This window comes from Coregonus lavaretus (assembly GCF_964263955.1).
Source record: "Coregonus lavaretus genome assembly, contig: HAP1_SCAFFOLD_1194, whole genome shotgun sequence".
Taxonomy (NCBI): Eukaryota; Metazoa; Chordata; class Actinopteri; order Salmoniformes; family Salmonidae; genus Coregonus; species Coregonus lavaretus.
Genome location: NW_028163407.1, coordinates 79,600 through 94,778, shown reverse-complemented (window position 1 = coordinate 94,778; position 15,179 = coordinate 79,600). Strand labels below are relative to the sequence as shown.

The 15,179-nt window shown below is 42.3% G+C and overlaps 1 protein-coding gene across 1 annotated transcript; it reads left to right on the top strand.

The window, feature by feature from the left end:
- Window positions 1-4,175: 4,175 nt before the first annotated feature.
- On the top strand, window positions 4,176-13,920 carry LOC311118176 (NLR family CARD domain-containing protein 3-like; the record flags this gene model as incomplete). Its single annotated transcript, XM_084193032.1, has 8 exons — window positions 4,176-4,290; window positions 4,649-6,407; window positions 6,692-6,865; window positions 7,264-7,437; window positions 9,306-9,479; window positions 10,928-11,101; window positions 12,641-12,687; window positions 13,400-13,920. The coding sequence occupies exons 1-8, from the start codon at window positions 4,254-4,256 to the stop codon at window positions 13,918-13,920; spliced, it is 3,060 nt and encodes a 1,019-aa protein (XP_084049158.1). The 5' UTR covers window positions 4,176-4,253.
- Window positions 13,921-15,179: the final 1,259 nt, after the last annotated feature.

The following is a 15,179-nucleotide window of genomic DNA, read 5'->3' as shown; positions in this document are numbered from 1 at the left end:
ATCGTTCTTCAAAATATTAAAATGTTCATAGACGACCAGCAGGGTCAAATAATAATCACAGTGGTTATAGAGGGTGCAACAGGTCAGCATCTCCGGAGTAAATGTCAGTTGGCTTTTCATAGCCGAGCATTCAGAGGTTGAGACAGCAGGTGAGAGCGAGAGAGAGAGAGCGAGAGAGAGCGAGAGAGAGAGAGAGAGAGACAGAGAGAGAGAGAGAGAGAGAGAGAGAGAGAGAGAGAGTGAGAGTGAGAGAGAGATCAGATGTTAGAATGCATTAGATTGAAGGTAACAGTCAGCCAGATTAGGCTACAGGTAAATAAATTACCTGGCTGTTGTTGACAAGCATGGGCCTATTCAGTTCATATGCATATTATTAATATTTCATTCAGTGATTGAAATTACGACCCCATCCTCAGTAGCCTATTCCAGCAGGCTACTGGGCAACAGAAGCACTTCCTACCTCAACATCGTCTTGCAATTCATGTTAAATAAATGAATCTGTCAATTTGAACTAAGCAAGCTGCTAAATCATTCAGTTTACATCTTGCCTACATGTTGCCCAGGCTACTGGAGGCTATCTGAAATAAGATGTAGGCCTATCAGGGGCTATGTTTTGGCCTAGTCTTCAGGCCTTGTTGGTGGGTTTTGAGGAGTCATTGGGCTAGAAAAAGTCATTGCATTAAATCACCTGACTGTTTGGATGTGTCTGTTACTTAATGTTTTATTGCTGAGAGATAATGAATAAAAGAGAACACTGTGTTAACCGCAACCAACATGCTGGATCTCTGTTTAGGGGTCAGTGCTCTAAAAGGAGTCTCTCTGGGGAGAGAGAGGAGGGGGGCCCTGCATCTAAAAGGAGTCTCTCTGGAGAGAGAGAGGAAGGGGGCCCTGCCTCTAAAAGGAGTCTCTCTGGGGAGAGAGAGGAGGGGGGCCCTGCCTCTAAAATGAGTCTCTCTGGGGAGAGAGAGGAGGGGGGCCCTGCCTCTAAAATGAGTCTCTCTGGGGAACATGACACCAAAGCTAAGAGGTGAGATGACAATTTGTTTCATAATTAATATTCCAAAACGCTATATAGGAGAAATAAAAATCACATTTGTGTTTTTTCATCAGAAATGATTACTTATTGGTAACTTCAATATAACTATTGTAGATTTTAGATGTGATTTAAAACCATTGTTTAGCTGGAATGTAATGTTCGTATCCTGTATATTTTACTGTGATACGTGGTCATCTCACCTAGCTACCTTAAGATGAATGCATTTACAGATGCCATATCTTAATTTGACCCAGTTTCTCACAGCAGGAACATAATCCTGCAGCAATAGCAAATGTGTTTTTTTAGGTGGATTATAATTAAGGGATATTTTCTGTAGGGGTTGATACATTTTTCATCAGGGCAAATCAAGTCTGACATTTGTAAGTGGAAATTACACACTTTAGACACCTTTATAAAGCCTTGTAGTGGTTTAATAATTGATTTAAGCAATAAAAGCTAATTGACCAATATTTCTGAAAATGGATATATAGCGTTTTGGAATGAAACTCTTTTTTCCCCATCTGACCTCAGAGTAGATGAGAGATCTAATGTTTGTCTCTGTTGTGTTGAAGCCCAATCAAGCAGGAGAGACCAGCCTCCCCTGTACCCAGCTGTGTGTCCATGAAGAGTGACCAGTCTATGGCTGAACCTATATACTTCAGAGAGGGAGACTTTTCTAGTGAACAAAGGTAAGAAGAACTCATGGGTCATGGTCAGTGAGTTAAACAACACTGTCTCTAGTCATTTCTCCTCTCCCATTTTCCCATTTATTTTTGTTGTTTTCATAATCCATAGGCTAATCCTTTTTTCCATTTTCATAGTCCTGAAACAATATTAAACAAACACAACATTCCCTCCCTGTGTGTGTGTGTGTGTGTGTGTGTTTGTGTGTGTGTGTGTGTGTGTGTGTGTGTTTGTGTGTGTGTGTGTGTGTGTGTGTGTGTGTGTGTGTGTGTGTGTGTGTGTGTGTGTGTGTGTGTGTGTGTGTGTGTGTGCACTCCCTGGATGAGGAGATGTAATCTCTATCCTGATTTCCTAGTCACTTTTACCCCTACCTACATGTACATATTACCTCAATTACCTCAACTACCTGGTACCCCTGGACATTGACTGAGTACTGGTACTCCTTGTATATAGTCTAGTTATTACCTCAACTACCTGGTACCCCTGCACATTGACTCAGTACTGGTACTCCTTGTATATAGTCTAGTTATTACCTCAACTACCTGGTATCCCTGCACATTTACTCAGTACTGGTACTCCTTGTATATAGTCTAGTTATTACCTCAACTACCTGGTACCCCTGCACATTGACTCAGTACTGGTACTCCTTGTATATAGTCTAGTTATTACCTCAACTACCTGGTACCCCTGCACATTGACTCAGTACTGGTACTCCTTATAGCCTCATTATTATTATTTTATTATGTTACTATTTCCTTTTTTTATTTAGCTAATTTTTGTTACTTTTTAACTAAATTGTTGGGAAAGGGCTCGTAAGTAAGCATTTCACGGTAAAGTGTACCACTGTTGTATTCGGCGCATGTGACATACAATTTCATTAAATTTAATTTGAAGGTAATGCGTAAAAACATGTCATCAGGTCGAGCAGTCGTCTCACGCCGAACGGTCATCTCACGCCGAACTGCGCATGTGCAGGCCGTCAAATCAAAGGCACTCCTTCCATATAAAGTTGTTTTTGACTAACATGAAAATGTGTCAGTTTGTCACTTTCACGAGGTTGAAGCAATAATGTGTTCAACTACTAAAGACAGAACATTTATAAAATGACAAATCCATCCAAATTAGATTTGTCACATGCTCCTAATACAACAGGTGTAGACCTTACTGTGAAATGCTTACTTACGAGCCCTTAACCAACAATGCTGAGTTAAACATTATTTTTACTTCTTTGACTTCTCAAACCCCAAACCCTGGCCTAGTCTGCTTCATATGCGTTCCCAGAAGACATTTTGTACATCAGCAGTTGTCACCAAGTGCTTATATAGAAACCCAGTCTAAAACCACAAAGAGCAAGCAATGCAGATGCAGAAGCACGGTGGCTAGGAAAAACACCCTAGAAAGGCAGGAACCTAGGAAGAAACCTAGAGAGGAACCAGGCTCTGAGGGGTGGCCAGTCCTCTTCTGGCTGTGCTGGGGGGAGATTATAACAGTACATGGCCATTAAGGCCAGATCGTTCTTCAAGATGTTCAAATGTTCATAGATGACCAGCAGGGTCAAATAATAATCACTGTGGTTATAGAGGTTGCAACAGGTCAGCATCTCAGGAGTAAATGTCAGTTGCCTTTTCACAGTCGAGCATTTAGAGGTCAAGACAGCAGGTGTTGTAGAGAGAGAGAAGGAGAGAGAGAGAGAGAGAGAGAGAGAGGGTTGAAACAGCATGTTCGGGACAAGGTTGCATGTCCGGTGAACAGGTCAGAGTTCCAGATCCGCAGGCAGACCAGTAGAAACTGGATCAGTCACATCCGGTGGAGCATGTATCGACACTGATAGGATCGAAAGAAGGTGACCGCTGCTCTCGGATCTCTCGCAGGCAGACCAGCAGCATGTCTCTAGTCATTTCTCCTCTCCCATTTTACAATTTATTTTTGTTATTTTCATAATCCATAGGCTAATCATTTTTTTCCATTTTCATAGTCCTGAAACAATATTAAACTAACACAACATTCCCTCTGTGTGTGTGTGTGTGTGTGTGTGTGTGTGTGTGTGTGTGTGTGTGTGTGTGTGTGTGTGTGTGTGTGTGTGCACTCCCTGGATGAGGAGATGTAATCTCATGTTTTGTCCACAGAGACCAACAGGAGAGATCAGAGTCAGAGATTCTCAGTGGTCAGTCTTCCCAGAGTCATCAAACAGACCTGGCCTCCATATTCAGTGTATGTGGTCCTGTTATTTACATTAGTTTTTTTTTTTACCTCAAGTAAAGTTAATCTGTCATCATTCATGAATGTGTTAATGAGAAAGCATTTAGTCTCTTGCTTAACTTATTTACTTGATTTATTTCAGTTACTTGAAGAGAATATTATGACATTTGTGAAGAACGAGCTGAAGATGTTCAAGAGGATTCTTAGTCCAGAACTCCCAGAAGGCTTTGAGAGTCAGAAGCAGGATAAGGAAGTGGTGGATGCTGAAGATGAGAAGCAGGAGAGCAGTGCCAGAGAGGGGGCTCTGAAGATCACACTGCACGTCCTGAGGAAAATGAACCAGAAGGAACTTGCTGACACACTGGAGAAAAGTAAGAGCTGTCTGCCTCATGTTGAATGCTGTTTTAGAACATTTAAAAGCTGTAGCTAAAGTACAGCTAAAGTAGCTGTGTAACTAAATGATATTGTAGCAGCCTTAACACAACACCTAGTGACCTCATCAAGTAGCAGCGGGGATGTGTTGTGTTGTGGTGATTAATTTAGACAGAAAGAGAAATATAGGCAAGTTTAATAATGCCAAATAATAATAGTGATAGAATCAGTCACTCCAGTGTGGAATGCATTAAAAATGTACACATTTAATTAAAAACTTTATGACACAGTCTTACAATACTGTAGGCATTAAAACTGATGTAATATTAATATCCTCTGTGTTAGTTCTTCATTCAGATGAGCTTGCTGTGATTTGCCAACGTGAACTCAAATCTAATCTAAAGAAGAAGTTTCAATGTGTTTTTGAGGGGATCGCTAAACAAGGAAACCCAACACTTCTCAATAAGATCTACACAGAGCTCTACATCACAGAGGGTGGAACAGGAGAGGTCAATAATGAACATGAGCTGAGACAGATTGAGACAACAACCAGGAAACAAGCAAGACCAGAGACTGCAGTCAAATGTAACGACATCTTCAAACCCTTAACTGGACAAGACAAACTTATCAGAACTGTGCTGACAAAGGGAGTCGCTGGCATTGGAAAAACAGTCTCTGTGCAGAAGTTCATTCTGGACTGGGCTGAAGGAAAAGCAAATCAGGATGTCCAATTTGTATTTTCATTCCCTTTTCGGGAGCTGAATTTGATGAAAGGTGAAAAACACACTTTGATTGAACTTCTCAATCACTTCTCACAGGAAACCAAAGAATCAAGAATCTCCAACTACGACAAGTACAAAGTTCTGTTCATCTTTGATGGTCTGGATGAGTGCCGACTGCCCCTAGACTTCCAGAAGAACAAGATCTGTTGTGACGTCACAGAGTCAACCTCAGTGGATGTTCTGCTGACAAATCTCATCAAGGGAAATCTGCTTCCCTCTGCTCTCCTCTGGATAACTACCCGACCTGCAGCAGCCAATCAGATCCCTTCAGTGTGTGTTGACCAGGTGACAGAGGTACGAGGGTTCAATGACCCACAGAAGGAGGAGTACTTCAGGAAGAGATTCAGTGATGAGGACCTGGCCAGCAGAATCATCTCACATATAAAGACATCAAGGAGCCTCCACATCATGTGCCACATTCCAGTCTTCTGTTGGATTTCTGCAACAGTCCTTGAAAACATGTTGAGTACAGACAAGACAGAAGAGATGCCCAAGACTCTGACTGAGATGTACACACACCTTGTGGAGTTTCATACCGAACAGAAGAATGAAAAGTATCTTGGGAAAGAAGAGACAGGTCCACACTGGAATAAAGAGAGCATTCTGTCACTGGGAAAACTGGCTTTTCAACAGCTTGTGAATGGCAATCTGATTTTCTATGAAGAAGACCTGAAAGAGGCTGGCATTGATGTCAATGAAGCCTCAGTGTACTCAGGATTGTGCACACAGATCTTTAAAGAGGAATGTGGGCTGTACCAGGAAAAGGTGTACTGCTTCGTGCATCTGAGCATTCAGGAGTTTCTGGCTGCTGTATTTGTGTTCCTCTCATTCATCAACAACAATGAGAATCTAATGGCCGAACCTCAAGTTACTGAAGTAACTGTCTACAAGAGTGCTGTGGATAAAGCCTTACAAAGTGAGACAGGAAACCTGGACCTGTTCCTCCGCTTCCTTCTGGGCCTCTCACTGGAGTCCAATCAGAAGCACTTACGAGGTCTACTGACAAAGACAAGTAGCAGCTCACAGAGCCATGAAGAAACAGTCAAGTACATCAAGGAGAAGATCAGGGAGAATCCCTCTCAAGAGAGGTGCATCAATCTGTTCCACTGTCTGAATGAACTGAATGACCATTCTCTAGTGGAGGAGATCCAAAGCTACCTGAGATCAGGAAGTCTCTCAAATGTCCAACTGTCACCTGCACAGTGGTCAGCTCTGGTCTTTGTGTTGCTGACTTCAGAAAAGGAGCTGGATGTGTTTGACCTGAATAAATACTCCAGATCAGAGGAAGGTCTTCTGAGGCTGCTGCCAGTGGTCAAAGCCTCCAGAGCTGCTCTGTGAGTACATAAAATGACATTTAAGTACTAATCATCAGGAAGAAATATTCAGTTTAGAGAAAAATATATATTTTAATATGTATATAATATATTATATTATATTGGAAAACTTACTGAATCAGTGTATTGGTGTTATAACAATATGACCATACAATTCTAGGAGACAGAAGATGAATCTATATGTTGTTTGAGAGAATAAACCAAATGCATCTGCCATTGTCCTTCTACACTACTGGTGTTAAATTAACAGTGTGTTTGTGAAATCATGATGATCTCTCTGTCAGGCTGTCAGGCTGTGGAGTCACAGAGAAAGGCTGTGCTTCTCTGGTCTCAGCTCTGAGGTCAAACCACTCACACCTGAGAGAGCTGGATCTGAGTAACAATGACCTGAAGGATTCAGGAGTGAAGCTGCTCTCTGCTGTACTGGGGAATCCCCACTGTAAACTGGAGACTCTGAGGTCAGTATTCCTGTAGTTGGTCAACAAGTGATAACTGTTCACCAGATCCACATGTGTTTACCAGGCACACATAGTCCACACCATATGTGTTTGGACAGTGAAGCTTACAGTTTTACATTTGGTGCTATGCTCCAGCATTTTGGATTTCAGATTGAATGTTTCATTATAGAATGTCACCTTTTATTTGATGTTGATGGTGAGAGGTTAGCATGTTTTGTTGTAGCCTCTGTAACTTTCTCACTCATTATTATTCATGATTCATTCATGATCTTTCTCAATCATGGCATCATCAGGATTCATTCAGTAGTGTTTAGAAACATGTTATCTACTCACAGAAAGAAAATTACTCACCACCAAAGAATAGCAGTGTGGTTTTAATATGATTTGACTCTTTGCAGGCTGTCAGGCTGTGGAGTCACAGAGGAAGGCTGTGCTTCTCTGGTCTCAGCTCTGAAGTCAAACCCCTCACACCTGAGAGAGCTGGACCTGAGTAACAATGACCTGAAGGATTCAGGAGTGAAGCTGCTCTCTGCTGGACTGGGGAATCTCCACTGTAAACTGGAGACTCTGAGGTCAGTATTCCTGTATCACTCAATGAACACACACTCATTGGACACACACACACACTGGACACACACACACACACACACTGGACACACACAGACACACACATAAGGATTAATTTAGTAGTGTTTAGAAAAATGTTATCTACTGTTAATAATGATACATTAATTCATGTATATACAGTACCAGACAAAAGTTTGGACACACCTACTCATTCAAGGGTTTGTCTTTATTTTTACATTTTTTTCCATTGTAGATTAAAAGTGAAGACATCAAAACTATGAAATAACAAATATGGAATAATGTAGTAACCAAAAAAGTGTTAAACAAATGAAAATATATTTTATATTTTTGTATCTTCAAATAGCCACCCTTTGACTTGATGACATCTTTGCACACTCTTGGCATTCTCTCAACCAGCTTCACCTGGAATGCTTTTCCAACAGTCTTGAAGGAGTTCCCACATATGCTGAGCCCTTGTTGGCTGCTTTTCCTTCACTCTGCCGTCCGACTCATCCCAAACCATCTCAATTGGGTTGAGGTCGGGTGATTATGGAGGCCAGGTCATCTGATGCAGCACTCAATCCTTCTCCTTACACAGTCTGGAAGTGTGTTGGGTCATTGTCCTGTTGAAAAACAAATGATAGTCCCACTAAGCCCAAACCAGATGGGATGGCGTATCGCTGCACAATGCTGTGGTAGCCATGCTGGTTAAGTGTGCCTTGAATTCTAAATAAATCACAGACAGTGTCACCAGCAAAGCACCCCCACACCATAACACCTCCTCCTCCATGCTTTACGGTGGGAACTACACATGCCGAGATCATCCGTTCACCCACACCGCTTCTCACAAAGACACGGCGGTTGGAACCAAAAATCTCTAATTTGGACTCCAGGCCAAAGGACAAATGTCCACCTGTGTAATGTCCATTGCTCGTGATTCTTGGCCCAAGCAGGTCTCTTCTTCTTATTGGTGTCCTTTAGTAGTGGTTTCTTTGCAGCAATTCAACCATGAAAGCCTGATTCACACAGTCACCTCTGAACAGTTGATGTTGAGCTGTGACTTGAACTCTGTGAAGAATTTATTTGGGCTGCAATTTCTGAGGCTGGTAACTCTGATGAACGTATCCTCTGCAGCAGAGGTAACTCTGGGTCTTCCATTCCTGTGGCGGTCCTCATGAGAGCCCGTTTCATCATAGTGCTTGATGTTTTTTGCGACTGCACTTGAAGAAACGTTCAAAGTTGTTGAAATGTTCCGTATTGACTGGCCGTCATGTCTTAAAGTAATGATGGACTGTCATTTCTCTTTGCTTATTTGAACTGTTCTTGCCATAATATGGACTTGGTCTTTTACCAAATATGGCTATCTTCTGTATACCCCCCTACCTTGTCACAACACAACTGATTGGCTCAAACACATTAAGAAGGAAATAAATTCAACAAATTAACTTTTAAGAAGGCACACCTGTTAATTGAAATGCATTCCAGGTGACTACCTCATGAAGCTGGTTGAGAGAATGCCTAGAGTGTGCAATGCTGTCATCAAGGCAAAGGGTGGCTGTTTGAAGAATCTCAAATATAAAATATATTTTGATTAATTTAACACTTTTTTGGTTACTACATGATTCCATATGTGTTATTTCATAGTTTTGATGTCTTCACTATTATTCTACAATGTAAAAAATAGTAAAAATAAAGAAAAACCCTTGAATGTGTAGGTGTGTCCAAACTTTTGACTGGTAGTAGTGTGTATATATATATATATATGAATAGATATGGCAGGTTTCAGGACTCTGATGTATCTGAAATTGTTGAAAGAATATATTTTCACACCAAAGAATAGCAGTGTGATTTTAATATGATTGTACTTTTGCAGGCTGTCACGCTGTCTAGTCACAGAGGAAGGCTGTGCTTCTCTGGTCTCAGCTCTGAAGTCAAACCCCTCACACCTGAGAGAGCTGGATCTGAATAACAATGACCTGAAGGATTCAGGAGTGAAGCTGCTCTCTGCTGGACTGGGGAATCCCCACTGTAAACTGGAGACTCTGAGGTCAGTATTCCTGTAGTTGGTCAACAAGTGATAACTGTTCACCAGATCCACATGTGTTTACCAGGCACACATAGTCCACACCATATGTGTTTGGACAGTGAAGCTTACAGTTTTACATTTGGTGCTATACTCCAGCATCTTGGATTTCAGATATAATGTTTCATATTAGGTGACAGTACAGAATGTCACCTTTTATTTTAGGGTATTTTCATACATATCTGTGTTACTGTTTAGAAATGAAATCACTTTATGTATCTAGTTCTCCCATTTGAAAAAGTCGTAATTATTTGGACATATTCACTTATATTGTATTAAAGTAGTCATAAGTTTAGTATTTGGTCCCATATTCCTTACCTGCAGTGATTACATCAGGCTTGTGATTCTACAAACTGGTTGAATGCATTTGCAGTTTGTCTTGGTTGTGTTTTGGATGATGTTTTTCCTAATAGAAACTGAATGGTGAATAATGTCCTGTCATTTTGGAGTCACTTCACTTGTATTGTCAGTAAGAATAGAAGATGTTTCTGAACTCTTCTACATTCATGTGGATGCTACCATGATTATGAATAATCATGAATGAATCGTGAATGATGATGAATGAGAAAGTTACAGAGGAACAAGGATCATACCCCCTCTGTTATTGGTAATGGTGAGAGGTTAGCATGTTTTGTTGTAGCCTCTGTAACTTTCTCACTCATTATTATTCATGATTCATTCATGATTATTCTTAAGCATGGCATCATCAGGATTAATTTAGTAGTGTTTAGAAACATGTTATCTACTCACTTAGACAGAAAATTATTCCAGTCATCATCCACCATTCAATTACTATTGGACAAAACATAACCCAAAACACAACCAAAACAAACTGCAAATGCAACCAACGAGTTTGGGACCAAATACTCAACTTTTGACTACTTTAATACACCATAAGTGAATTAGTTAGAATACTTATGACTTCTTCAAATCGGGGGACTAGATACATAAAGTGCTTTCATTTATAAACGGTGAAACAGATATGTATTAAAATATCCTCAAATAAAAGGTGACATTATATACTGTCACCTCATATGAAACATTTGATCTCAAATCCAAAATGCTGGAGAATAGAGCCACATTTAAAAATGTTAGCTTCACTGTCAAACTAGATATGGTGTGGACTGTATACTCAATACAATCTAAATCTGATACCTCACTGTCTGTCTTTTGACTGATACTGCTTTTTAAACTGCTCTGGTCAGTCTACTCAAATATTTGTAATATACATTTTTAAATACAAGCAATACTTTGATAATTTGTCATTTCCAATAATGAAACATTCATTTATGAATAGATATGGCAGGTTTCAGGACACTGATATATCTGAATATGTTGAAAAATATATACTGCCACTATTTTCACCACCAAAGAATAGCAGTGTGGTTTTAATATGATTTGACTCTTTGCAGGCTGTCAGGCTGTCTAGTCACAGAGGAAGGCTGTGCTTCTCTGGTCTCAGCTCTGAAGTCAAACCCCTCACACCTGAGAGAGCTGGACCTGAGCTACAATCACCCAGGAGACTCAGGAGTCAGACTGCTCTCTGCTGGACTGGAGGATCCACACTGCAGACTGGAGAAACTCAAGTATGTAGAGGGTTTATGTCAATGTTCATATCAGACATGTTGGAGTTATCAGGCTAGTTAAAACAAACATTCTGACCACCACTTGGACTAAGTTATATAAAGACTGTGTGTGTGTGTGTGTGTGTGTGTGTGTGTGTGTGTGTGTGTGTGTGTGTGTGTGTGTGTGTGTGTTGGTGTGTTGGTGTGTTTTGGTGTGTGTATGTGTGGTTCCAGTGTGTATGTGTGTGTGTGTGTGTGTGTGTGTGTGTGTGTGTGTGTGTGTGTGTGTGTGTGTGTGTGTGTGTGTGTGTGTGTGTGTTGGTCCAGTGTGTGTGTGTGTGTGGGTCCAGTGTGTGTGTGTGTCCAGTGTGTGTTTGTGTGTGTCTGTGTGTGTGTCTTTGTGTGTCCAGTGTGTGTGTGTGTCCAGTGTGTGTGTGTGTCCAGTGTGTGTGTGTGTCCGGTGTGTGTGTGTGTGTCTGTGTGTGTCCAGTGTGTGTGTGTGTGTGTGTGTGTGTCGTGTGTGTGTGTGTGTTTGTCCAATGTGTGTGTGTGTGTGTCCAGTGTGTGTGTGTGTGCACGTATATCAGTACACACACTGGACACACATACACACTGGACACACATACACACTGGACACATACACACAAAGGACACACACACACACAAAGGACGCACACACACACACACACACACACACACACTGGACAAACACACACACTGGACACACACACACTCACACTGGACACACACACACACACTAGACACACACACACACACACACACTAGACATACACACACACACACTGGACACACACACAATGGACACACACTGGACACACACACACACACTGGACACACACACACACACACACACAAACACAAACACACACTGGACACACACACGCACACACACACACTGGACACACACACACACACACACACTGGACACACAAACACAAACACTGGGGACACACATACACTGGACACACACATACACTGGACACACACAGAAACACTAGACATACACACACACTGGACACACACACACAATGGACACACATACACACACTGGACAAACACACACACACACACACACTGGACACACACACACATACTGGACACACAAACACACACACTTGACATACACACACACACTGGACAGACACCGGACACACACACACACAAACACACACACTGGACACATACACACACACACACTGGAAACACAGACACACACACTGGGCACACACACACACACACAGGACACAAACAGTGGACACCCACACACACACACACACACACACACACACTTGGACAAATGTATATACTCACTGTTTGTGTGTGTGTGTGTGTGTGTGTGTATGTGTGTGTGTTTCCAGTGTGTGTGTGTATGTGTCCAGTGTGTGTGTGTGTATGTGTGTGTCCAGTGTGTGTGTTGTGTGTCCAGTGTGTTTGTGTGTGTGTGTGTGTCCGGTGTCTGTCCAGTGTGTATGTGTATGTGTGTGTGTGAGTTCATGTGTATCCCTCAATGACTGTCTGTTCTTCTGCTTACCGCTACAGTGTGGAACATGGTGGAGAGAACACAATGAAACCTGGACTTAGAAAATGTGAGTGTTGACTGCTGTGAAGAATATGACTAAGAATAAGTCTTAATTCAAGTGAAGTCAAAGTCAAAGACCACCATCATTACTTACTTGGTCATATTAAATATCAGCTGTAGTTCTACAGAAGCACAAATCAGGGACAACAAAGTTTACAAAGAGTTGATTTGACAATGTGTGTGTCTGTGTGTGTGTGTGGCGTGTTTGTGTTACGTTAGAAATGTGTGTGTGTGTGTGTGTGTGTGTATCCAGTGTGTGTGTATGTGTGTGTTCAGGATGTGTGTGTGTGTGTGTGTGTGTGTGTGTTCAGGATGTGTGTGTGTGTGTGTGTGTGTGTGTGTGTGTGTGTGTGTGTGTGTTCAGGATGTGTGTGTGTTTGTGTGTTTGTTCAGGCTGTGTGTGTGTTCAGTGTGTGTGTGTGTGTGTGTGTGTGTGTGTGTGTTCAGGATGTGTGTGTGTGTCCAGTGTGTGTGTGTGTTCAGGATGTGTGTGTGTGTTCAGTTTATCTGTGTATGTGTGTGTGTGTAATTAATGGGAATAAGTTTGTTTTATATTACCATACAGTAGAACATATGATCATTGAACAAATCTCAAGTTACCTTAACTTCTCCTTTTGATACCTAGAAACATCTACAGTAAATGAAATAGTGAAAAGTGAGTTAACATTCTAATGTGAATGATGATGATTTCTAATATTGTGTCTGGTTTCATCCATCAGATGTCTGTGATCTCACACTGGACCTAAACACAGTAAACAGACTCCTCTCTCTGTCTGAGGAGAACAGAAAGGTGACATGGAGGAGAGAGGAGCAGCCGTATCCTGATCACCCAGAGAGATTTGAGGTCTATAGTCAGGTGCTGTGTAGAGAGGGTCTGACTGGGCGCTGTTACTGGGAGGTAGAGAGGAGTGGAGTGGCTGATATAGGAGTGACATATAAAGGAATCAGCAGGAGAGGATGGGGTAGTGACTGTTGGCTTGGATACAATGGCAAGTCCTGGAGTCTGTTCTGCTCTGACAACAGTTACTATGCCTGTCACAATAATAAGTCCACTTCCATAGACGTCCCCTCCTCCAGCTCCCACAGAGTAGGAGTGTATCTGGACTGGCCAGCCGGCACTCTGTCCTTCTACAGAGTCTCCTCTGACACACTGACCCACCTGTACACATTCCACTCCACATTCACTGATCCCCTCTATCCAGGGTTTAGGGTTGATGTTGACTCCTCAGTGTCCCTGTAAATAATAACCATGGTAACACTGGACACACACACACACTGGACACACACACTGGACACACTGAACAAACACTGGAAACACACACACTGGACACACAAACTGGCCACACATACACTGACACACACACACACACACACACACACACACACTGGACACACACACACACACACACACACACACACACACACACTGGACAAACACACACACATGCTGGACACACACAAACTGGACCCACACACACACACACACACACTGGAAACACACACACACACACACACACACACACACACACTCACTGGACAGACACACACACACACACACACACACACACACTGGACACACACACACACACAAAAACTGGACACCCACAGGAGACACACATTGGACACACACACACAGGACACACACACACCGGACAAACACACACTGGAAACACACACACACTGAACACACACACTGGACACACACACTGGACACACACACACACACACACACTGGACACACACACACAGGACACACACACACACACACTGGATACACACACACTGGACACACACACACTTGACACACACGTACTGGACAAACACACACACACACACACACACACACTGGACACACACACAGGAGACACACGCTGGACACACACACTGGACACACACACACTGGACACACAAACATACACTGGACACACACACACACACACACACACACACTGGACACACACACTGGACACACACCACACACACACACACACACACACACTGTACACGTACACACACTGGACAAACACACACTGGACACACACACACACACACACTGGACGGAAAAACACTGGACACACACACACACACACTGGACACACACACACACACACACTGGACACACACACACACACACACACTGGACACACACACACACTGGACACACACACACACACACACACTGAACACACACACACACTGGATACACACTGAATACACACACACTGGACACACACATACACACTGGATACACACACACTGGACACACACACACACACTGGACACACACACACACACACACTGGATACACACACAACGAATAGGACCATATACCCGACCTGGGTTCAAATAGTATGTTTTCCGTCAAACACTTTGAGTATTTGATTACATTTTTGAGTGTTTCACTTTTGGTTTCATTGTGCCAGGCAAGCTCAAAAAAGCCCAGCTAAGGCATTTGTAAGAAAACAAATCATATTTGAACCCAGGTCTACATTATACACA